At 37.5% G+C, this 26,816-nt stretch overlaps 1 protein-coding gene across 5 annotated transcripts in view; it reads right to left on the reverse strand.

Annotated features, from left to right (window-relative positions):
* Positions 1-19,034: 19,034 nt before the first annotated feature.
* TMEM200A (transmembrane protein 200A) overlaps positions 19,035-26,816 on the reverse strand; it is a 44,023-nt gene continuing 36,241 nt past the window's right edge. For all 5 annotated transcript variants that reach the window (XM_058171951.1, XM_058171944.1, XM_058171934.1 and 2 more), the window contains 2 exons: positions 25,725-25,844; positions 19,035-20,596 (listed from right to left, as the gene is read on the reverse strand). In XM_058171951.1, the coding sequence (XP_058027934.1) occupies positions 19,102-20,580 (1,479 nt within the window). In that variant the 5' untranslated portion in view covers positions 20,581-20,596; positions 25,725-25,844 and the 3' untranslated portion in view covers positions 19,035-19,101. The remainder of the gene's footprint in view (positions 20,597-25,724; positions 25,845-26,816) is intronic.

A 26,816-nucleotide genomic window follows, 5' to 3' on the forward strand; every position in this document is an offset into this window, starting at 1 on the left:
AGCCCCCACAGAGAAGGCCCTTCCCCTGGGGGCCGCCAGCCAACATTGCTTGGCGGATGGCACCCTGAGAAGTCCCTCTCTGTGAGAGCGTACGGGTCGGTGGGAGGCATGTGGTAACAGCAGGCGGTCCCGTAAGTACCCAGGTCCTAAGCCATGGAGCGCTTTAAAGGTCGTAACCAATACCTTAAAGTGCACTCGGAAGGCCACAGGTAGCCAGTGCAGTCTGCGCAGGAGTGGTGTTACGTGGGAGCTACACGTAGCTCCCTCTATCACCCGCGCAGCTGCATTCTGGACTAACTGAAGCCTCTGAGTGCACTTCAAGGGGAGCCCCATGTAGAGAGCATTACAATAATCCAAGCGAGAGGTAACGAGCGCATGAGTGACTGTGCATAAGGCATCCCGATCAAGGAAGGGGTGCAACTGCCGAACCAGGCGAACCTGGTGGAAGGCCCTCCTGGAGACGGCCGTCAAATGATCTTCAAACGACAGCCGATCATCCAGGAGGACACCCAAGTTGCGCACCCTATCCTTTGGGGCCAGTAACTCGCCTCCAACAGCCAGCCGCGGCTGCAGCTGACTGAATCGGGATGCCGGCATCCACAGCCACTCCGTCTTGGAGGGATTAAGCTTAAGCTATATGGATTGGTGTTGGTGACCATTATTATATTTTGAGAGAGCAATATTTACATACTTTAACATTGCATGCAAGACCCAAAGTATGAGGTTGTGATTAGGAGAATGGAGTTCAATGGGACTGCCTCTGTTGCCAAGTGACCACTCTCATTTATCCCAACCTATTGCACAGCTTATTATGAGGATGAGATGTGATGCTCATATGGACTGCCTTAAGGTTTCTATCAGAAGATGCATAGAGAGGTCTGAAGAATTTGATTGAAATAGTGCAAAAAGGATTTTTTCCAATTCATTCAAACCACTTATAAAGCTCACCAAAACAGTTTTATTGCTTCATCCTGAAGCTCTGAAAATAAGGTTTACTAGACATTCCATTATGAGCATCCCAAATTCAGATAAGACTTTTTTTTCAATTGTACAAATATTTTTTTTCTTTCTGAACTCCAACTTTGAGTTGCAGTCAACTTTTAACATGTATCTTGTATAGATTATAATACAAGGGTAACACACACACACACACACACACACACACACACATATATATATATATATATATATATATATATATATATATATATATATATATATATATATGTCTTTGGTTGTTCGGGTTTTCTCCCGTGTAAGATTGGAAGTGTCTTGGCGACGTTTCGACGAAGTCTCATTCGTCATCTTCAGGCTTCAGCTTCGTGCTTCTGGGAGCAATGTGTGATCGCAGCTGTTTCTTCCTTTTAACAGCTGCGATCACACATTGCTCCCAGAAGCACGGAGCTGAAGCCTGAAGATGACGAATGAGACTTCGTCGTAACGTCACCAAGACACTTCCAATCTTACACGGGAGAAACCCAAACAACCAAAGACCTATATACAAACACCGTGAAAACCTCAGAAAACAAACATATATATATATATATATATATATATATATATATATATATATATATATATATATATATATATATATATATATATATATATATATATATATATGCATTATTTTAATTCTAACCCTATTTACTCTTCCTAATTCTATAGTCAAGAAAGAACTTACAGAAGGATTCATGGAAATGTTTGTTCTCTTTCTGAATTAAATGGACAGACAGCTAGTCTTGATTTAGCTGGTGATCCTCTGGCAAGTAAAATCATCATCTTTTTTTCTTCCATATTTGTCTAAACTTTGAATTGAACCATTAGAAGGTTCAGTTAATTTAAGCCTTCATCTTCTCTTCAGCACTGTTCTTCTAGCTTGTGCTGTTGAATGATTCATGGACTTTGGTCCTCTCATGTACCAATAAGTCTTCAGTAATGCAAACACTGCCTAATCCAACTGAAGATCAACAATTATCTTTAAACCATCACAGACAGCTGTCTAAATCTATTTTAACCCATTGCAGCTGCCAGTCATTTTCTCCATTTCCAGTTTTTTCATCTCAGAAGGTGTTTAAAGCTTCATCCTTAATGCTAGTATAACATCTGATTCTGATACCAGCTGATTTACTCTCCTTTGATTCCTATGATAATTACGTCCTCTAAAGATTTAAACAAATCCCTATTCTCAAATCCCTTCCAATGCAAACAGATTTAATTCTGTTTTGGTGCCTATGTAAATGCATAGACAGGTGAAGATCCAGGAAAAAAGCAATTGCTATAAGGTGGCATGGGTGGGATATATATTTAATTATATTTTACACCTTCTTTTTGTGTATCTTGAATCCTACCATAATATTTGATTGGATGGCCTTTTTTAGTATTATGTGAAAAACTTGGGGGGAAGGAAGACATTTATTATCTACTTTCTCCACCTCATGCATACTCTTAAATATCTGTACTATGCCATTATACTATATTATTATTTTTTAAAACTATAACATTTGATTCTTTTTACTAGTATTGTGAACGATAACTGGATGAAAACGGTAATCATGACATCAGATTCTGCTATCTGTGGAACTGCTAATTCTCTTCAGTTTTGTGTCAGGCTGGTAGAAGTGCTTTAAGAATTGCAACCATGCGTGTTTCCTATCATGTATTCTTAGAAAGAGGCTCTGCAGCTTACAAATAAAAATGAATAGCTGAAATCCTTCCTGACTGCTTATACTACATAATGGAGGAAGCATAACTCAGTCTTCCCCAACCTAATCACTCCCAGATGCATTAAACATCTGTTCCCATAATCTTGCAGTTGCAATCCAACTTGTGGCAAAAATATAGCAAGTATTAAAACTGGAGGAGGCAGGCTTAGCAATAATAGGCAAGGTTTGAAAATAGGGCACTGACTTTATTTATTTATTCTTTCAAGCAGGACTGGCATAACATGGGTTTTAAATTGGATTTTAAATGGGGTTTTATATTATGTCTTTTATAGTTTTAATTTGGCCAATGTTGAATAAGTTTTTTAAATGGGTTTTATTGTATATTGTATTGTATATTTATCTGGCTGTTAACCGCCCTGAGTCCTTCGGAAGAAGGGCGGTATAAAAATCAAAATATTATTATTATTATTATTATTATTATTATTATTATTATTATTATTATTATTATTATTATTATTATTATTATTATTATTATTATTATTATTATTATTATTAGCCACCCCTTGAAACAAAATTGTTTTGGTACACTAGCAGCCTCTGGAGTTGGCAATGGAGTCAGACAGCGATGAGGCTGAGGAAGAACATGGGCCAGTCCTGGAGGCTGAAGAAGGCCCGGACGAAGGCTCTGCGTCAGAGGCAGAGGTGGGGCCAGGGGCATCGGGGAGTGAGGTGTGGACTTCAGAGCCTCCAGAGGCTGACAGTAGTGAGGCAGAAGAATATGAGGAGCTTGTTCCTAATGCACGCATGAGAAGAGTTGCCAGAAGGCAAGAGCAGCTCAAGCAAAGAGGACAACTCGAGAGTAGGGCCAAGAGATGATTGGCCCCTCCCATAAGGCTTAAAAGACCAGCAATGGCGTTTGGGCTCTTTGCCGGAAAAAAACATTGATAGCTTTATCTTGTTGCATTTGTTTTGTATCGGTGTCTTCTGAACTTTTGCCAAGAAAGGCCTTTGGCAGTTTGCCTAATTGGACCAAGGTTGGCGATAGGAATGAGGAATTGTATTGGGAGGAATTTGCTTTAGTTTAGTTGAACTATGCTGAGAATGAGTTAATTCTCAGCTGTTATAATAAAGTTTGTTTGTTTTTACACTGACTGAGTTTCCTACTGCTTACTTGGGCCTGGGTCACAATAAAAACAAACAAAAAAAAGTCATTTAATGACCCACCAAGTCATTTCCTGAGCCTTCCTACCTTTGAACCCTGAGCTGCCCTGTGGTTAATAACAATACAACTATGCCAGGGAATGAAACTGAATCCCTACGTAGGTTAATTGTTAATATGTCAGGTTTATCTTGTTGGAATAAATGTCGATCTGGGTTCAGTTCCAAATGGGGAAAAAGACACTGGAAACATGGAGACTGCTTGGAAAGATGGTTTAATGGAGGACAGGATCACATGGTTCAAGTACCTAAAGAGAAAAGGGCCGAGATGCTGTGAGTCCTTGGGTTTTATACCTTCTCTGGCTTTGAACTTCCTGGGGCACAGGAAAAGTATTCTGATTCGTTACTGTCAGAAGTCAGAGCTAGCCTTGCTGGCTGATGTAATCTCCCCAGGTGCCATATGGAGAGTTTCTGTTGCTAGATGGGTCCTTTGTGTTGCAGATGATGGTCCAATTGACAAAGATGGGGTGTGGGGAGGCAGGAAAGTGGGAGCTGCTTTGTCTTTGAAACATGTTTCTCCATTTCTCATTGAGGGAAATATATTCTGCCTTTTTAATATTTCCCAAAATATTTCATTCTTCTAGGAGAGGGATGGCTGTTAACTTCCTACAATCTCTTTCTGAGCATTTATCTCTGTAACCCAGACCAGGAAGCAAAAAATCTTTGATGAAAGAATTGGAAAGTCTCTTTCCATCCATTGTATAGAAGACAAGGACAAGTGAATCCCATTGAATATTTAGTAAAGGAAAGGATGAGCTCATATGTTCCCAGTACAATGACAATTTCTCTTTGTGATGACCTATAACCTTTATTTCCATATATATATCCCCCTTGTGCAAAGTGGGAGGATGCTTAGTATATTCTAGGTGCCTATTTGAGAACACAGCATGTTGTGAGCGAAGAAATCCCTCTGGGTAGCAAAGTTCTGCTGGATAATACAATCAGTTCCAATTGCAAGTTAAATAGGTCCCTTAATATTTTCATAGCCCTGTGCGGTAGTTTTCTGCATTCATCATGCAAGACACTGCGCTTAGCTCTTCCAGGGTAATAATCTCTAATGTTATACAAAAATTTGCTGTTTATTTGCTTCTGGCCATAACATGGCCCAATAACTGGGCAGTTGAAGAATAAAAAGTTTCACGTTTGAAGATGATAACGAAAAGCAATATATTTTCCTTCAAGTCACATGACTTGAGGTCTCACAGATCAAACTCTGGTTGTTTGAGGCCTCGCAGTGATGACAAAATAAAATGGAAGAGTGCAAAAGAGTTTACAAACAATGCGTGGAATAACTTTGGAGGGAAAAAAAACCAATATTGCAGGATTATTTTTTTTTAAAAAAGGATGAATTAATGGAAAACAGCAAACACCCAAACCATTTTAATTTTACCCAATAACTAACAATATGAACTAGTTGAAAATGACCCATAAGTAGGCACCCAAAATAAAATATGCACATCAAACAAACACATGCAAATATGTTAAATTTGCAATGTATTTTAATCACAAAATAAATGACAGGATAGACTGTGAGAGTACCAGAAAAACATATGTAATTTGAATATATCCATATGCATAAATCAAAACAGTAATATTTTTTATAAGGTTGGGTTCTTTCTTTTAAAACAAAGTCGAGAGTTACCGTATGGCTCCGTATTTGTTTTTATTAAACTTTGTAAATTAAATATTAAATAAACACTATCTGCTGTATAAATGTAGGGTTTTTTGACTGTTGAACAACAGCAACAAAAATGAAATAATAGTTTTTTCCAGATACTCTCTTTAGTTTGGAATGCCTTAAATTTTGTATCTGAATTACATGGATCCAGGATGTTGGAATAGATTGACCTTTAAGATACTTTCCAATTCTATCTTTCTTTGACTTTATGAAATGTAGTGCCTAACTTTAGGGCTTTGCTGAACTTTCTGACCTGAATTTATGATCCTTGTCATTTAAATGTAAATGTTCCTTAATAATATTAAATGTTAGTGTTTCACATTCATAATCAGACTTTTACCAAATAATGTGGACTTGTGTGATTGGAGATTCTTTCAAATATGCACTCAGCTTCTTACTGAAAGGAATGGATTCTTTACGATCAGTATTTTTTGCTCCAGGTAAGTGACTTTCCTTTAAATAGAGGCCACACGGGAGCATTTCCATTTGCACCCTTCGATTCTTGCAAGTCACCCTTGGAGCAAGGTCATTCTGTACCTCTTCTTGGTTTATAGCTCTTCTTGGTTTATAGCTCTTTCTGCACATATATCACCGTTCCTTCTCACAGACTCAAGAGGCTACGTGACTGCCAAAAATGTAACAATGCAGTATATCAGAATGATTTTTTTAAAATTAAAATGATAATAAAACTTCAGCAGGACCAGAGACGGTTTCATTACAACCTGGTCTCAAGGTCAGCCTGTACTTAAAAGGCGGTCAACATTTTTTTCCGATGTGTGTTGACTCAGTGACTAAAGCCCTTTAGAGTGCAGCAGTGAGCACTCTAAACAAGTAACACAATCAGATCAAATACACAAGAAATGCCTGCATCAACCTAGTGATAGCTCTTTAGAGATGTAATATATGAAACGGTGAAAAAAATACCCAGCTGAAGATGTAGAGATATCTGTTCTTGGTGCACGATGCGTTTCAAATGAACAAACAGTCATGTGATCTGGGTTTGAGTTTTGGGGGTGAGGAGGTTCCTTTTTAAGGGTTAGAGTTAGGGTGCTTTTTAAGGCAGTGGCTCTCTCTCTCTCTCAAATAGATAAGTTAAGGATAAGGGTAAAAGCAAAACCACAATCATCCCACGGTTCTGATTACAGCTAGTCCTCAACTTACAACCACAATTGAGCCCAAAATGTCTGTTGCTAAGCAAGACAGTTGTTAAGTAAATTTTGCCCCATTTTACAACCTTTCTCGCCACAGTTGTTTAATGAATCATGGCAGTTGTTAAATTAAAAACAAATGGTTGTCAGGTGAGTCTGGCTTTCCCGCTGATCTTGCTTGTCAGAAAGTTGCAAACGGTGATCACATGACCTTGGGACACTGCAACCATCATAAATAGATGCTGGTGGCTAAGCATCCGAACTCTGATCACATGACCATTCGGATGCTGCAATGGTCGTGTGAAAAATCGTCGTAAGTCACTTTTTTCAGTGCTGTTGTAATTTCAAACAGTCATATATCGAGACCACCTGTAATTGTCATTTCTTCCCACTTCTTCACTTTCAGAGGAAACTGTTGCAAGGAAGGGACAATGTAGAATAGATCCACAATTTTATGTGTTTTAGCAACAATTTTATGTACACACATAAATCCACAATTTATGTATACACACAAGGGGATGCGGTGGCTCAGTGGCTAAGACACTGAGCTTGTTGATCAAAAGGTCAGCAGTTCAGCGGTTCAAATTCCTAGTGCTGCGTAACAGGGTTAGCTCCCGTTACTTGTCCCAGATTCTGCCAACCTAGCAGTTCGAAAGCATTAAAAAAAATGCAAGTAGAAAAATAGGGACCACCTTTGGTGGGAAGGTGACAGCATTCTGTGTGCCTTTGGTGTTTAGTCATGCTGGCCACATGACCACGGAAATGTCTTTGGATAGCGCTGGCTCTTCGACTTTGAAACAGAGATGAGCACCGCCCTCTAGAGTCGGGAATGACTAGCACATATGTGCGAGGGGAACCTTTATCTTTATGTACATATATATACACAGACAAGTGTGTGTGTGTGTGTGTGTGTGTGTGTGTGTGTGTGTGTGTGTGTGTATGCTATCCCAGCACAAACCACACAATTTATGTACTTTACTATGACCCTAGCAGGCAATTATGAATTGTCAGGTTTTTGTGTTGTGATTCATGTTTCAATATTTTCTCAGCATTGCTATCTCTGCCTGAGGCGTATTCTTCATACTGGAGTCAGAACAAAGATGGAAAGGCTGGTCACACACGTAAGACAGTCAAGATAACTGGATGTCATTTTGAAACAGTGATTTCATTGTTGTAGTTCATGGGCTGATATCTTTCCTTGCACGTTCTTTTCCTACCTGCTTCCCTCTGAAAGATCTCAACAAAGTTATAAATATGAAAAAAGGAAAGAAATAAAAAGGATATCTATTGAAAAAATGGTTTAACATACTAATTTTTGGCAAAGCAATTAATAAACACTATAATGAAAGTTATGCAAATCAGTTGCTTTTATCAACGGTTCTTTTGTTAGAAGAATTAATAGGAGAAATTAATAGAAAGAAATTCAAAAGCAGACCACTTACAATTGATTAAAAAGGTGCACGTTTAACAGGTAAGCTATTAAGAGGAAAATCATAGACCTGAGTGAGATCCAGGAAGGTAACCAAAAATCAAGATGGCAGCTATGCCCATGCAACCCAAATTCCCACCCCTTTGATTACACAGATACCCCTGGGTGGTGGCCCTTTATCCATATAAATTAAATAGTACAACAGGAACAATCTGGCTTAGCTCACTCAGGAGTACAGAACACAGTATTCATCCCATGAGGTGTTTTATGTCATTTTTGAGGTTTCCATTAGCGTGTCCAGTAGAAAAGAATAACGGAGTGCTCCAGGACTTAACTGGAGTGATGAAAAATGATGCATTTTTTTTGTTCTTTTTGAAACAGGAAGAGGAAATTTCCTTGCAACAGTGGTGGGTTGCCCCCCGGTTCGGACCGGTTCTATAGAACCGGTAGTAAAAGCGGCGGGAAGCTCAGCCCACTGACCCGAATGTCATCAAAAGCGATCTGTGCATGCGCAGAAGAGCGCGCGTGAGCAGAGCGAGCCAGTAGTAAAGGTAAGTTGAACCCATCTGTTGTGTCTTGCCCGCTCTCACAGCAGCCGGGGCCTTCTTATCTGCTCCCGAACACGGAGGAATGTATGCCTCCCGGTCCCAGCCCTGGCTCCATGCCCAAGCAGGCTGCAGAGGAGGGAGCACCCCCCGGCCCCAGCCCTGGCTCCATGCCCAGGCAAACGGAGCAGCTAGACCCCTCCCCCTCCTCCACAGCATGTGAGCCTGAGGAAAGTTTATTTCCAACAGCTGCTGATTGGAGTGACCCTCGCATTAGAAGACTGGATAGGCGGAGGCAACAGAAGGAAGGGAGGGGCAGGCCTTAATGAGTGCTGAGTCATGGAGCCACACCCCATGGCCTATATAAAGGATCTGCTTTCTTGCAGTCTCTGAGTCAGGCAAAGTCGAACTTATCTTGCTGAAGTCACTTTCTGGTCTCCTGCCTGCTCTGAGGACTTTGCTAGGACTTTGGGCAGAGCTGCAGAGGCAAGCCTGATTCGGATTTCCCTGACCCGGCCGTCAGCGGAGGAGTGGGACACGACACCATCCCTGCCTTGCAAGCTAACTTCAAAGGGTACTTTGCTCAAAGCTTTTCATGCTTTTGTACTACCAACAAAACACAATTAAAGTCCAATGGTAATTGTAAAATATTGTTGGCCACGCCAGAATTCTGACCTTAAATTGTTTGAAATTGAGCATAAAAAGTAAAAAGACTATATGTGGATATTAAGTAGATTTGAAGAACATCACGCTATCTGAATGCAATGATGCTTTCAAAATCACTCGAGTACTAAGACCGCAACAGATCAGATTTTTATGATCATTGGCTTGAATCTAGAGGTACTAAGGATAAGTCTTGGTTGACAACAGGGTGCCACTGGCAGAAGGGCAGAGAGGCAATTTTAGGCAATTTCCTTCCAATTTATCAAAAAATTAGGTCTGGAAGATTGGGAGGATCTTTTCAGAACACAACACAAGGTGTTATGGAGGGAATCGGCAAAAACGTTCCTTTTTTAAATATCTGCCAGTGGGAGTTCTTGGTTCACTAAAAGCCTTTCCATTTATAGAAAGAACTCAAGATGAAGTCACAGGCAACTTTGAATGGTATACATGTTTTCACTTAAATTCTTATACTCCTAAAAGCTGTCTTTACAGGTGTATTGACTCTAGAGGACAAGAAAAACTAAATTGTACATCTGAAACTAACAAGGCTAAATAATACTAGTACATATTTTCAAGCTTTTTGATAACTTCAGCAGCTTTGTGCCCTGTATAAGTGCTGGACTACAAACCCTGTAAGCTATGTCTAACACACTGGCTATGAATTAAAGGATTAATTATCATTGCAGTGATAATTACCAGAAACATGCCAAACTCCAAAGAGTGTTTTCACAGTCCTAATCTTCAAGCACGTATTTGAAAAAAATAGTGAAAACTGTTAAACTTTGTGCTAGAATTTTCCCCTCGTCAAAGCAGCAGGAAAACAACTCAATTGGGCTTTTAAAAATAATTTAAATGAATTTTTTTGTTGAAAAAAATAAGGTAGGTACCTACTGCATATGAAAAAGTGTTCAAAATATAGTGACTTGTCACATATCAAGATTGAGAAAAATCCTGGAGCTCCAATTCCTGGAGTGATTTGGCAAAGATAGGGGTCTTTATTATTTTGGTAGCAGGCCACAGTTCTATTCTACTACCTGTGAACCATTATTCTATGGTATCATAATCAAGTTGTTGTACTGCGATTCAGTTTCCTGCTGTTATTGAACCATGTGGCTCACTATATGATAAATCACTGTCTAGACTCAGCTTTTTCCCCAAGGTAAGTAGTGTGCCATCTTGAACTATTTGAAATAAGGTGGGATAGTATGTCTTTAAAAATTAATAGGACTCTCAATCATGGTATCATTATAATAATGATACATAATAGAAAGCAGAACCTGTATTAATTAAGCTACAAACTCCTGTATGGCAAATATGCTATACTTTAGACTCACAGAATTTCCTCTGATTTTTCATTAGAATCCTGAAATAAGCCAACTAGTACCTGGTGCAAAACACTTATAATCTGAATTCATGAACTTGGGGTCAGATCTTACTCCCTGACCTCTTCAGATCACTCCAATTATTTTATTGGAGTCAATAGGTAATTTTAATGGAGGCAAAACATGTTGTTTCTGTTGAATGCAAACCCTTCAGACAGAGATCCACTATTTCCATATGCTGGATGAGTTGGAAATAATTGTGCAGTCCTTCTAGTACAACTCATGCTATTATAAGAAGCTATTGATCCATCTGCAATAAATGACTTCATTTGAAAATTTCCAACCAGGAAATCGACCACTGTTCTAGACAGACCTCTCTACCATTTAACAGCTCTTGTGGTTAAGAAATTCCTTCTAACATACTCAGAAGTGATTTACGTTTCTTTTAATTGTTTGGTCTACTTCTGCTCATCTTGCTCTAGGGTCAAAACAGGATTGTTTTAACCAAATTCAGGAAATGATTTTAGCAAATAAAAAAAAAACATCACTGACTGGTATCTTTCTATTTGCGGTACTATCAGTCCAATGTAATTATTATTTGGAGCAAGGAGATGATGCAAAACAAGCTAATTATTGTAGTAGTAATTAGGTTTCATCCTTGGTAGTTGGCTCCAATTTCTGGAGTGATTTGGCAAAGATATGGGTCTTTACAGAAAGTGTTTTTCAGATTGTAATTTGTCTAGGTTTGTTTCCACTTTTTTGTCTGCTCACTACTGTTTATAGTTATTTGGATATTATTTATTCATTAAACATGAAACTCAGTCAACTGAACATTCAAATACCACAAATACATTGATGGTGCTAATGGTTGATACGGGTTGCTGCCAGCTTCCTAGGTATCAACCAAGTACGGTTGATAGTGTAGTTTTTTGCAGTTCTGCTGGTGTTATTGTATTTTATTATTATTTTGTACAATAATAATGTACAAATTAAAACATCATTATTATTATTATTATTATTATTATTATTATTATTATTATTATTATTATTATTATTATTATTATTATTATTATTATTATTGCAAGAAGCTGCAATTTGTTGATTTATCTTATAAAATTCTTGGACATGGTACCAAGAACCCTGATGACAATGGGTATCACTGTTACATGTTTCATCCATAGCTGTGTAGTTTCGATGGCCAGGTCACGATATTTCATGATTTTTTTTCCAGTTCTTTTTCTTCGATTCTGGCAACTCCTGGTACCATGATGTCAATAAATTGTATGTTTCGGTTTCCACAACTGTGATATCTGGTGTGTTGTGTTCCAAGTAACGATCCGTCTGTATTCAAAAGTCCCACAAGAACTTCACCTTCTCATTTTCTATAACTTTTTCCACTTTATGTTCCCATGACTTTTTGGATACAGGTAAGTCGTATTTTTTACATAATGACCAGTGATTAATTTAGCAACTCGGTCGTGTCTAGCTTTATAATCAGTTTGTGCAATTTTGCTGATTCACATATTAAGTGTGAAACAGTTTTAACTTTGTTGTTGCAAAGTCGGCAGTTCTGATTGTCGGTGGATTTTTGTATCTTTGCTTTCATGGCATTAGTTTGTAGTGCTTGTTCTTGAGCAGTGAGTATTAAACCTTCTGTTTCTTTCTTGATGGTTCCCATCTTAAGCCATGCTCATGTCAAGTTGTCATCACATTTTCCTTCAATGTTTTTCAAGCACTGTCCATGCAAAGCTTTGGTTTTCCATCTATATAATCTGTCATCCAGCTGTTTTTCCTTGTATTTTTCCTTTGTTTCTGTTGTTTTTATAATGTTCTCCATTTTCACAGCCTGCAGCAATTTTTCTGTACTTTGGTTCACATAATCATTCAAACTTCATTTTTCTTCTTCTACAGTTTGATGGATTTGCAATAGTCCTCTGCCCCCTATTTTTCTTGGCAGGTACAACCTGTCGGTATCACTTCATGGAGGTAAAGCATGGTGCATATTCAAAAGTTTGTGTGTTTTCCGATCCAGGTTTTCCAGTTCAACCAAAGTCCAGCTGAATAGCGTATCACTGGAACTATTATAATAGATGACAACGATGATGATGATAAAATATCATAAGATATCAATGTAGTATAAGTGAAAATCTAAGCAGTATTGCATTTCGTTATTGACAGATGAAATTTTTGTCAATACTTCAGGTTTTCTAAGTGCTGTACAAGATATTTTGATAAGGCAGTCCAGAGTACCTATAACCACTGTGACCAACACGGCTGGTTTTTGTCATAATTTTTCAATTTCTATTTTCAGATCTTGATACTTGGCAATCTTTTCCAATAATTTGTGTTCTATTTTGTTATCTTCTAGTATTGCCACATCAGTTAGTCTCTTTCTTCTTTTCAACCACTGTTAAATCTGGTGTGTTATGAACCAAGACTTTATCAGTTTGTATTCAGAAATCTCACAATATTTTAACCTGCTGATTTTCAACTCTATGCCCTACCACTTTTTCATTATTCACACATGATAATTTTTGCAGATTTTGCAGTGAATCATTTTGGCAACTGTGTTATGTTGTTGTTCATAATCAGTTTATGTGATATATTTTCACAAGCTGATTATATGATCTACAATTTCTTATTCCTCTTTATATAATTGCACTTTGAATCATTTGACAATTTTTCAGTTCTGGGCTTGATTGCATTAGTTTGAATAGCTTACTCTTCAGCAGCCAAAATCAAGCCTTCAGTTTCTTTTTTAAATGTTTCAGTTATAAATCATTGCCAAGTTTTGTCTTCATCCACTTTCCATACAATCTTTTAGAGAAGTTGACCATACGATGCTTTTCCTTGCCAGCATTCTGTTCTTGTTTCTAATTCTAATATTTGTGTTTTGTTTCTTGTACATTCAGTAAGTTCCAAAATTTAACTTACAACAATGCTTGTTCTCACCTTTTAGATAATCAGTTAATTCATCCTATTCTTCTTCAACAATTTGTTTGACATGGAAGTAAATCTCTGCCTCCATTTCTGCAGGGCAGGTATAGTAAATATATCAATATCACTATGGGAAAGTAATACAGAGTGAATAGTTACTTTCTTCTTTTTCAGTCTAAGCTGTACAGTCCAGTTGTGACCTGTTAATAATTCCAGCAGTCTATCATATTGACTGACAGGATTTTGTCAATCCCCCTGATGTTCAAATGGTGCTCCAGGTATTATTATGTGTTAGATTTACAGTTAGATTTATAGTCTAAGAATGGTGGAAACTTAATAATTAACATTTTAACCAAGGATCTAAAATCATTTAGTTATTCTAAACAGGGATGTGTTTTTGGAAAATTACAGTGTTCAGGAAAACTCACTATCTTCACATTTCAAGGAAGTCTTAGCTAATGCTCTGAGGATTCCAATCATGTTTGGTATATCAAGAGATTTCTGCCTCCATGAGTGTTCCACTTTCATTTATTGAATTTGGAACACTCATGGAGGCAGAAATCTCTTGATATACCAAACATGATATACCAAACACTTTGATCTGCAATTCCAGATATTTTGTAATTTTCTCTCATTGTTTTTCCACCATCCTAGTAGCATCACCCAGAACAACAGAATCAATGAAACAGACTTTCTTGTTTTCAAGAACTGTTATATTAGGCATGTTATGAATGAGATGCCTTTCTGTTTGGATCTTAACCCACTTAGATCTTAACTCACTTATTTTTCAAAACCTTCTGAACTTGATGGTCCCACTAGTTTTTCCTGCATTCAAATAAAAATCTCTGGCAAAGTTTCCAATGAATAATTCTGGCAACTCAGTTATTATAATTATGTGTGGGTAAACTATAGTTAGATTCACTGTGTTATTTTTGGATCACAGGGGAATAGCATGCCTCTAGGTAAATCTACTGTTATTTTGCGATTTTTTTAAGTTGTAAAAAGTAGTGTTTTCTAGAACTTTTTAAAGGATTGTTTTTATAGTACTGCTTCTTTTTCAGGCCTACTATGGCAAATTGAAATAGATTTTATAGCTTTTCTTAATCTACATTGGTGATGGAAATGCTTACACTTCACATATTTTTTTACATAAGCTGCCACTGATTTTTCCTATCACAGTTTTACTAATTGCTTTTTGAAAAGCCAAATAAAGGTTTGATTTTGCTTTTTAAATAGAACAAAGATAAAAGAAGATAGGGATGAAGCTTATACATATTTTCAGTCATGTTCAAAAATAAAAATTGGTGCTGGGAGAATGCAATAAAAATGCAATAAAAATGCAATAAAAATACAATAAAAATACAATATGAATAGAAAAGAAAAGATAATAGAATAGAATAGAATAGAATAGAATAGAATAGAACCAAGGGACCTTGGTGGTCTTCTAGTCCAGCCCCCTGCTCAAGCAGGAAAACCTATACTATTTCAGATAAGTGGCTGTCTAGTTTTTTCTTAAAAATCTCCAGTAATGGAGCACCTACTGAAGTCAAGCTATTCCACTGATTATTTGTCCTGTTAGGAAGTTTCTCCTTAATTCCAGGTTACTTCTCTTTGGTTAGTTTCCAACCATTGTTTCTTGTCCTGCCCTCTTGTGCTTTGTAGAATAAATTGACCCCCTCCTCTTTGTGGCAGCCCCTCAAATACTGGAATATTGCTATCATGTCACCCCCATAATTCTTCTTTTCAAGCCCAAATCCTGCATTCATATGTTTTAGTCTCCAGGCCTTTGATCATCTTAGTTGCTCTTCTCTGAACATTTTTTTGAACTACTTATTGGGCTTTACTTAGTCAGATGTAGAATTTTATACTTGGAATATACTTTCAGCAGATTTTTCAACTTCTGAGACTAGCCTATAGTCCTGGCTTTGGTTTTCCATTCAAATATTAACCAGTTTTAATTGTTCCTACCTTTTAAGGTATCTTAGGGTAGAAATATGCATCTGAGTGGTGCGACCACCTAGAGGTGAAGATGCTCACCTCCTACTCAGAAGGTTGAGAGTTCAATTCTTGGCAGCAACAGATGTTTCTCTATCAGGGCACAAAGAAAAAATATCTGCTGTGAACTCCATGTAGGAAGGGCATCCTGCCAGTAAATGCTCAATTCTATTCACCGACTCCACCCCAATAAAAAGGGATTACAGAGTAGTAAAATAAAGAAAAGGGTAGAAATATGCATTATAAAGAACATCTCCTTCTGATCCACGTGTTTTTCTTCTTGGGAATTCTCAGCGATATAATCCAACATAGTCAGAAGGTATCATATTGGAGAAGAACTTCTAGTTCATTGAATTAAAAAGAGACACTTCAAAACAATGGATCAAGTTGAAGAATATGCTATAAGGAAACAGGATACCCTGCCTTGATAGAATTATCTTTAGGAATAAATTTTGCACTATTACTACAAACTACATAGGGAAAGAATAAGCAAGAAGAGCATATATCAAAGTGGAAAAAATGAACCAGTCTTTTCACTCTATTAATATAACAGCAGAACTATGAAATACTAAGGAAACACACATTTACCATACATGCAGTGTTATATGTTTTGCTTTTATTTAAAAAAATAATAAATGTAATAAGAACACTGACCAGAAAGTTATTAAAAGCTTCATAGCAAAATATTGAGTCAACTCTGTTACAATATTTAGGCTTAAATTCTAATAAGTTAACACTATGCCTCAATTCACTGGGCAAGTAATGCTTTTGTCACAAAAAGAGTTTATTATTAGAATACAGAGCTGGACAATCATAGAAAAAATATCTTTCATCGTCAATTAAAGTACAACATTTTGACATATAACTATTTTGGGAGAAGCTAGTAAATCAGTTCCTGAGTTATTTATATTACATCCAACATCTTTTAACCAATTAATACTTGATCTTGTAGGCAAAACAAGGATGGACTACTGCCTATTAAACAAGGCTTTAGGGTAGCCTTAACTTGATGCCATATAATCTTGGGCTCCTAATCTCAGACAGCATGGATTTTAATTTGCTGGCTGGAAAAACATCTGCAGAGCACCAAATTGTGAAAGGCTTCTGGGAGAGGCATATGAATTTATTTCTAATGAACATTCACCTTACTAATTTAACAATAATTTTCAGTGTCACTCAGTATTGCTGTCTGATTCACAACCTGATTTATCACTGCAATTAGTGGTGTTACAATAAAGAAATTTGGTCTACAGAAGCTTCATAATGAATGGTGGTAGGCATGATGAATTTCTTTTTCCTGCTCAGAAAAATTACACTGGGCAGCAGGACACCATTTCTGTTATTTAAAAATTTCATCTGGATTCACTGTCTTCGCATTGTTTCTAAAAACACTTGTATAGGGTGTCTGCATTATAGAAATAATAAGTTGAACCAGTCCCAGGAATCAGTTGAGGTTCTTATTAAGCTACTTTGAAATTGCAATAACAGACTTAATTTTGGAGTGAGGCAACTGTATTCAACTTGGAAAAATTGAAAAAAGGTTTTTTTAAAATCTGAACGGTGATGACATCCATGATTTTCCACTGGAAATCATGAAAAGCCAGAACTTGACAATTCTAGACAGAATATACACTTCTCAACACATGAAGCCTAACATAATTTCAGGCTAATAATTGTAACGATAAAGGAGAATATCTGTAGCTCAGGGTTGAAATGAGAGGGGCTTGGTTGTTTTCTTGCAGATGTTTCACTAGCCAAACTAGGTAACATCATCAGTGTAATCAGGGGAACCAAGCTCAGAGAGCACCAAGGACCCCCTTCAAATAACTGTAAGGAGATGCATGTTGGGATTGGTGAGTCCTAAAGTACTTTAAACATGGTTTCTATATTCCAAAAGGACAAGCTATGTAAACACTCTGAAAATGTAAAATTCCCTTCTCTGGAGTTTAAGCAATATATGCCCTCATGATGAGGAACTCCTATAAGGTCCAAACAACTTGCAGATCTGAGTTAAAGCTGCATGTCTTCAGTAAACAGACTAATATGGTGGATAGGTGGGATGGGGTGGAAAGAGAGAATGCAGCAGGAAGTAGTGATAAAGCAAGAAGTGATAAAAAAAATTGTGAACACCTCTCTGTTGGTCATCTTTACCAGAACAACAGATATTTATCCTTGATAAACTGCCAAATAAAGAATACTTTTGTGTTAAACTGCATCAGAAATAATTTTGGGAAGAAAATGACAGAATTGTTTTTTTTTTTTGTTTACATTTCTACCCCGCCCTTCTCCGAAGACTCAGGGCGGCTTACAGTGTATTACAGTTTCAGTCTCCTTCCACCCAACCCTGGGTGATGAGTAACAAACGATCGTTTTATGTCTTTCGATATAATAATAGATCCAAAATAATGGATCTTCTTCATTCACAAAATAGGAATTAGGTATTTTCAGAAAATGTACATGTTATTTTTAATTTTCATATTTCTCCTCATATTTTCCAGAAAATCACAAATATGTTATTTCACTTGTATCAATATTTTTCCTTTATATAAAAGAAAAATAGGTGCAACCTATTGTAATAAATGGAAAGTAATTGAAGAGGTGATATTTTGGCATTCTCTAATCATAGGCCTTCCAGGTGTGTTAGAAGTGCTGCTTTCAATGCTGGTTTGACATTCCGACGTATCTAATTGGGAAAGACTATTATTTCAGTGAGTTTTGCAGGACAATAGTTTTGGGTCCACTGCTTGTAACATATTTGGCTTAAATTCAATCCACTGTGCAATTCTCCATGCTCAGATTAGATATAGATTTTTGTTTTTTGAACAGCAGCAGCTGAGGCAAATGACAATTCTTTCTGGTAGCAGATGAAAGTTTTTAGATACAGAAGAGGGGGCAAAACAAAAACATCCAGAAATTTGTTCTGTGTTCACCTTAAGTACCTTCGCTGATTCTACAAATGATACCAAATATGATCTTGGTACTGCAGACTTTACATCTATTTCCATGAGCCAAAACCATCATTCTTAAACTTGGAGTCTCTGATGGTTCTGAACATTGAAACTTATTTATTCAGCTACAGCTGTACCTTTAACTATGAAAAACAAAGCAAAACGAAACATCCTTATGTTGAAACAAAGAAGAAATGACTAGAAATCTAGATTTAGATCACTCAAATATGCTGAACAATGATAAGTGGCATAGTAGCTGTAAATTAAGACATTATCATTTCTTAATCCACCATACAATTACCACTAATGCAATCACTAACCAAATAACATTATGTCAGGGCCATGTTTTCATGAACAAGCTACTTAACATTAAACTTTTGGCATTGCGGTGCTGAAAAAAAGTAGTATTTGCAAACACAAGTGTCAATTTTAGTCAGAGAGAAATATTCAATAAAAACAAGGTTGCACTAAAAAGAAATGAAAGGGAGGGTTTAAAATGTTTATTTTATAAAATAAATACTGTCAAATATATTAACCATAGTCATCTGACCATCAAAATCTTGTTTCTGAAGTGCCACGCTTTAAATTGTTACTCAAAAATTCATCATGCTCAAAACTCAAATTATTGTGAGATCTGGAAATCATCAACAGTTTTTCTTTATTAGTAAAGTCCTTCTTCGCTGCAGCTGGTGGTACAAGAAGCCTGTCCATAGGATCTTCCTTGTTTTCTAGCTTCATATAACCTTTGCTGTTACTCCGGTCCAGTCGTGGCCAGCTTGGATGTTTTCTTTGTTCAACTTGGACAGTGAGAGTAGAAGGACCCCTATCCAAGTCTAGAGACTTTGAATGTGAAGACAAGAGATGCAAAGAAGTGTTGGACCCAAACTGTTTTCTGGCTGCACCAGGTGATAAGAGCTGTCCGGTGCTGGCTCCGAAAGTCATTGAAGATTTGAACTGACTGAAGGAAGAATCTCCATATAAATTGTTGCGTGGTAACAAAGCATTGGCAGATTTGTAGCTATCGCTGGTATTCATTAATGGGAGAGCTAAAGAATCCATGGACAGATTTCTAGGCCTGTCTCTACTCCTTGCTGAATCCTCAGTGATGCTGTCAATACTTGGCTCGTCAATAACACAGTTGTTCAGTTTGATTACAGGTAATGTGAAAGCATTAATGGAAGATGACACAATCGATTTTGTTTCACACTTCAGAGAGCCACTGCTTCTTTCATCCCTGGCTTTCCCAGAGTGAGGGTAAAGGCCAAAAACTGAACCAGAGTGTTCCATCAGCAAAGGTGACATAAGATTTGGGATTGATTTCTTGGTCTCATTTCCAGCAAATTCATCCTCTTCATCATTGCTAACCATGTGGAAGTTGCTTGCAAAGCCTGAGAAAGAAGCAATTGTATTTGCAGCCAGCCGTGATGCGCAAGAGCTTCCACCATGCTTGATTTCATTCTCTCCTGCTAAGCCGGTATAGGCACCGTTCAGCTGCCTTTGCTCACTGATTCTCAGAGCATGGATGTCAATTACAGTGGAATAGATGTCCCTCATGTGTATAATTTTTGTCTCCTTGTCCCGGTTTTCATGGAGCATGGCATTTGCACAAATAAAAATAAATATTCCAATCCCCATAGTGAAAGGCCCCAGCATTTTCATTTTATCGGAATGTAAATGCCGCTCAATGAAACGCATAATAAATCCATCTCCTTTTCCTATTAACCGAGTCTCATTTAGTGACATGCTGTCTTCAGGCTCTAGGAATGAGTCTTTTGGGGGCCAGTAACCAAGAATAGCCATAGCAATTCCCAGGAAAGAAATCAGCACTCCCAGGACAAGGAAGAATCCTGATGGGGAATATAGCCTGATTTTGCCTCGGACTACAACCACATCTGTCCTTGGTCGACGCTTGACTGGCTTCTGTTCCTCAGGAGCTGGTGATGTTGCGCGATTCAGATGGTGTTGGGATCTGGCAGAATCTTGCCTTTTTAAGGCAGCCAGTCCTGTTATGACTCCCCCGGTAGCTATCATGATTTTCTATTTTGATCTGAAATTGAAAGCAAAAACAAAACATTTCAAAAAAGTTACAACAGGCACTAAATATGAAGCACTCAGTTCTTCTAACCCTTCAAAACTGTGTAACTCTAACCTGTAATTTAATGCACTCAGAACTCTTCATAATATAAAGACTGAGTGTTTCACATAATATATGCTGAATGTATATTACGAAACTGCCTTATGTAATTATAAAAAAATATTTTAGTTGTGAATCAATACAGGTAGTCTTCAACTCACTACCCAAAATTTATGTTGCTAAGTGAGAAATTTGTTAAGTGAGTTTGGCCCCATTTTAAGACTTTTCTTGCCATATTTGTTAAGCGACTCACTGCAATTGTTGCAGTGTTGCACGGTTGTTAAGTGAATCTGGTTTTCCCATTGACTTTGCTGGTCAGAAGGTCACAAAAAGGGATCACATGACTCTGGGACACTGCAACCGTCATAAATGTGAGTCAGTTGTCAAGCATCTGAATGTAAATCATGTGACCATGGGGATGCTACACTGGACATAAGTGTGAAAAATAGTCATAGGTCACTTTTTTCAGACCCATTGTAACTTTGAACCGTCGCTAAATGAACTGTTGTAAGTCGAGGACTACCTGTACATGGACTTCCAGCAGAGCAAAGAAGCAACAAGAATGTCCTTAATAAATGAAATGCCATAGTAAAATATCTTATCTAGTAAAATCAGTAACAAAGAAGAATATGGACTTCAGATGCCAGTCTGGAAAATAGTTGTAATAATATTTCTTGGTTATTTCATTAGATCCAAATCATTAAAATATTCAAGTCATTAACTGCAGGATTATATAGTGTAGGCATTGCTTCATACAAGTTCCTGATTTACCTAACAGATGGTTGAAGCCGTGACTTCACCAATGCCTGAGATGGAAAAAGTGGCATCTAGATTCAAGATTGCCTTTGAGGCATCAGAATAAATTTATTTTAGAACAAAATCATTTTTTTAACCTTTCAATTTGTATTTTACAATAGCATTTGCATGGTGGATTCCATGAATCTAGGCATTGTGCTATTTAAAATTTGGAAATAAGTTTTATGAGCATTAGAAAATCACTAGGAAGTCTCTATTTCATACGAGATGAGACTGCTAAGGTATAATAGTAGCACAAACTCAATGAATGTTCTTTTCTCTTCAGAGATTATTTGCACAAGTAATTTAAGCCTATCGTTCTCACCCAGCAAGGAATAGAAACTTATTAAGAATTGACTTAGGACTGCCAAGCTATTCCAGTAAACAGTGGCTAATTAATTCAATTAAGAAGCAGAACCAAGAAACAGAAGCTGCTTTAAAGAAAAAAGCAACAAGATATCTCTAATTAAAGGGCTACTTGGAAGAAAAAGCATAATAGCATTTCAGAAATCCATGTCGGATAACTTGATATTGCGTGAGGTTTAAGCAGTGGTGAAATGGACCTGTTTACTACAGGTTCGCTGGCTGTACATGCATGCTTTGAGCGCACATGCACAGTGCGCACCATGCACCAAATGCAAGGTGCATGCGCAGACTGCATGCAAAAGGAGGCATGGGGTAAGTAGGACAGTGTGGGGGGGGGGGGGGCGGTGATCAACTGTGGTGTGTGATTTATTTATTTTTTACTTTTAAAAGCATTTTATTTTACAACCTATTTGCCTGAATAGATTGTAAAAAAATATTTTAAGCGACAAGCAGGGAAGCGGGCGACCAAGCATTGGGTGGGCATGGGCGGGGGGGGGGCAAGGATTTTTGCTACCGGTTCTCTGAACCACCCGCCGCCATCGCTACTGGATTGGCTGATCTGGTCCGAACCGGGAGCATTTCACCCCTGGGTTTCAGAGCAATACTGATACAAATCAAGACTGAAGGAAGCAAAAAACAACACTCCAGAATACGAAGTTATCTGGGCTCTTTGTAAAAATTTTCACCGTGATGAAAGGAGTAGTGAGAAACTAACCATTTTAAATTACACAACAGTCCAAGCCCAAACTTTATCCTTTTAAAAAAGCAAAGAAGATTTAGCTGCTGAAGCTGTAAGCATGTCAGATGGCATGGGGCTGATATAATATGAAAGCATGCTTCAATGATTTAGAAAGAGAGAGTGAAAAATGAAAATAGGAACTATCCAATTTTTACCTTTCCCTTTTACATTCAAGGGAATGTAAAAATAGATAAAGACAGTGAGCAATCAGCATCTTTGGGAAAAGATTTCTATGCTGAAACAACTTTTCCAAAACTTGAAACGCTTATCTCTTTGCATAGACATTTATTATATGAAGTACAAAGAACAGATGAGCTGTGAATTCATAAGATGGGCTGGGTTCTATGAAGTGAATAGCAGGTTGCGGCTCAAAGGACTTTTAAGAAAACGCTAATGCTGCCTGGAGCAAGCACTGCAGATGCTTAGCAACAAGAGAACACCAACACCGAGCCTACAGGCCTCTTGGTAGGCCTGGTGGAACAGCAGGTTGCCATGACAGCAGTAGCACAAGAAGAAGAGGTAGGTATACTACTGTTGGTCAGCCTCGCAGCAGGGGCACAGAATCAGAACTTGGCATCTCTGCTACAGATTTACTGAGACTAAAAACAGAGCTAAGGGTGACACAAATAATCCTAGCACAGCAGGGATTCAGGCTAATTCACACTTTAAGTGTGTCACTACACATCAGGACTTATTACAATACACACAGACACACACATCTTAGAAAAGGCAAATACTTTCCTGTCAGGTCACACATTTTACATGGAGGAGGCTTGGTAGCTCCAGATGAAGGTGGAAAATCCTGTCCCAAACCTGAGGGAGATGCCACCAGCCAATGTTTATAACACTGGGTTAGATAGTTCAGTAATCTGACACACTCACCCTAAACTCTGAAGACACTTGTTGTGTCCTTTCTTTGGACAAGTCATTCCCACATCTAGTCTGCAGAACACTCGATGGCCAATACACACAGATACACACACACACACACACACACACACACACACAGGGAGCAAAGAGTTAAGATTTTTCTATGTCTTTGCTGCCATTTCATAGTCATCTGGATTACTTCACCCAAGAACAAACACAGACCCCAAAATCCAAATGTGCATCTCTGACTGAATTCTCCTATTCTTCTTCCTATATATGTTTATATGTGTATATACTACATAATCTTTTTGTATGATGTTGTGACAAAATAAATAAATAAATAAATAAATAAAATCTCATGCTAATCTAGTACTGTATTACTGGATGAAAGATATTTAATTGAGTCATTCAGAGTAGACTCTGAATTTGCTCTGTCTTCAACCAGCCCACAAGGGATAAGACCATGTGTACGTACCAAAAATACAGGAAGCCTTGACACAGGTTAAATTTGTATGGTATCAGTTCAGTGATTACAATACAGGGAAAATCTAAAGACTGGGACTATAATTCTGGAAATGCAAGCTATAAGTAAGCCTTTATCCCAATGTAGCCAGACCAAGGGCTGCAAGGGATGCAGAGGCTAAATCCTATAGATATGTTTAGTCTAAAAAAGGCAAGGCTAAAGGGAGATGCGATATCAGTTTTTTAATACATGATGAGATGTCACAGGGGAAATAGTATGGATTTGTTTTATATAGCAACCATTAGATGGAAGCTCTAGAGTAAGAGATTCAAAACTTGAAATAAGAAGGAATTTTCTGTCTGTGAAAGTTGCTAAGCAATGGAACAACTTGCCTCCTAAAGTCATAGATGCTCCATTAGTTAATGTTTTCAAGGAAAGACTGGATAGCCATTTTTCCAGGATGATATGAGGATCCTGCATTGGGCAGGATGCAACAGAAAAAAAGAACAAAGAATGCTATGATGCCATGACCTACTGTTATTTGTATTATGTAGTGATACCAAGGAAGGAAAGAAGGAAGAAAGGAAAGAGATGGTGAAATTATGGTTTTTAACTGGAGGATAGTAATTTGAGGAAAGCTATTACAATGATAGTCTTATTTCACATCCATGCTAATACTGGGGGGATCATACTTGGTTCATCGGAGATACATTTTTATAGGCCAGTCTTGACCCTCAGCACGAGAGCATCCCATCTCTCTTCTATGCCCAATATAGAAATTCTTATTTCCATAGCTGAATAAGATAAAAAGGAAATGGATGCCAAAATTCATTAGCAGAAAGGTGTTCCTGAAAAGGAACAACTTTCTCCTCCTCTTCCCTCTTTCTTGCATCTAACTGAAAAAGATGAATTTCAGAATAAACAAATCTCAAGAAAACCATTTCCTCTGTGGGAAAACACATTTGAATTGAAAAACTGTGTAGTATTATTTTACCCTCTCTTTTCTCTGCAAGTTAAACTATCACACATGGTCAGAAGAAGTTGTGGCTCTATATTTCCCTTGTGCCCAGCCACCACAGTGAATTGCCCAGAATTATTCTAATATAGTCTATATCCCATGTATATAAATATTAGCAATTTCTCCTCATTTTCTTTTATTTTGATAATTTTAATTTTAGAGTGAAGCAGGGAGACCATGAGTTGTATTCACAAACCACCTTGTGTGAATTTGGCCCAATCACTCTTTCAGTCCTAAGAAGAAGGCAGTGCCAAACCACTTTTGAACATCTTGCCAAGACAATCAAAGGGACTAGTCCAGGCAGTTGCACTGACTTCAAGGTACTCACAAATATACTATAATATTCTATCAAAAATACTTTAACAGCAGGTTAGGAAAGCAGGAAATGTGTGACTGTGTGCATGCTCAGCACAAGCATTGTCATAATAAGGAATCCTAATATGAATGCCTGCCCTGAAAAAATAATCCTTCCTTGCTAGCTAAAGTATTGGATAACTAAAAACTTGGGCACCTGTAATTGGTTGGCAGATCATACATCAGATAAGCAAACTTGAGCTGAACATTCTGCTATGAAGTCCTTCTCTGGCTGCCACTGATGATAGCCAACTGCTGGTGACACTCTATTGTTAAGGCTGATAGAAAATATATTCAAGGAGACCAAATTATATAAGCTTGACTAGTGACCCCTTCTCTTTTTCAATGGAGGCATGTAGAATTTGAAATCATACAAGCCATTGTTGTTCTTTTTCTACTTCCTAACTCCTGACAACCTCATTCTTGATGTACTTACCCCCACATAGGAACTATTAAAAGACAGTCCTTTCAAACATCATTTCTCTTCAGAACCATCTGTGGTGGCAACCACATCTTGTTGCCTGTAGACAGCTGCTCATCACTATCCAGCAGTTATCTGTAAATGAAATACAAATAAAAAATAAAAGGACAACCATTTATATGAAGCACAAGCTCTCATGTGGATTGCCCTAAGCTCCTTAAATCATGACACTTCTTTCTATTTTGAGATAAATCTTTTTTTCTCCCCCAATCCTGATTTCCACATCCCAATCTAGTAGATATGCTTTTACCGCAATAAAAATCACAACAATAGATTAAAAAGGGAAGTGAAAATTAGTACACAAAGGCTGAGAACACTTTTTCATCCATCATGCCTTTATAAACTAGTTAGGTTAATCAGAACACCACATTTATCTTCCTTAAATAAGATTAGCAGAAGAATATTCCTGAAGACCCACCTGCTTTTTAATTTGCCCAGAGCAAAATTACTTTTTTCTTATTCTAAAAAGCATTTCAAGTTTCAAGCATTCAGCATTCACAGCAAATCAGCTGAGGAGAAGCAAAGAGGCAAAGAGAATAACACAATACAGTAGCTTAAAGGCAATTATAATTGCTCTCCTCCCAAGCAGGAATGCCAGTGCCAAAAGATATGCACAGTGTACAATACAAAGCTTTTTAGGAATATGGATGTGAATATTATTACAGCAGTATAAACGAAATTAAAGGTCAAATGTACTTCTAACCATAAATTTCCTATGTGGCTGCTCTTTAACCCTTCCCATCCAAGATTCCCCCTCCCCTTTTCTTTCTCCTTCCACATTAACAGATTTGCTAAGACTGATGTACAATTGAAACCAGAATCTTTTCTTTTGGGACTGATGAATAAACAGCTGCAAAAAAGAAGTCATGGAACTTTAGTTTTATATATATGATAACTGCAGTGAGATTATTAAATGCTCAAAAGTGGAAAGGTCCAGTACTATCCAAAATGACTGATGAAGATGATGGGACTTGCAGAGATGACTAAATTAACTTCTTTGATTAAAGAAAAGACAACTTCTTCATTTGTTGCTGACCAGAAACGCCT

Source organism: Ahaetulla prasina, chromosome 1 (assembly GCF_028640845.1).
Source record: "Ahaetulla prasina isolate Xishuangbanna chromosome 1, ASM2864084v1, whole genome shotgun sequence".
In the NCBI taxonomy this organism is placed as follows: Eukaryota; Metazoa; Chordata; class Lepidosauria; order Squamata; family Colubridae; genus Ahaetulla; species Ahaetulla prasina.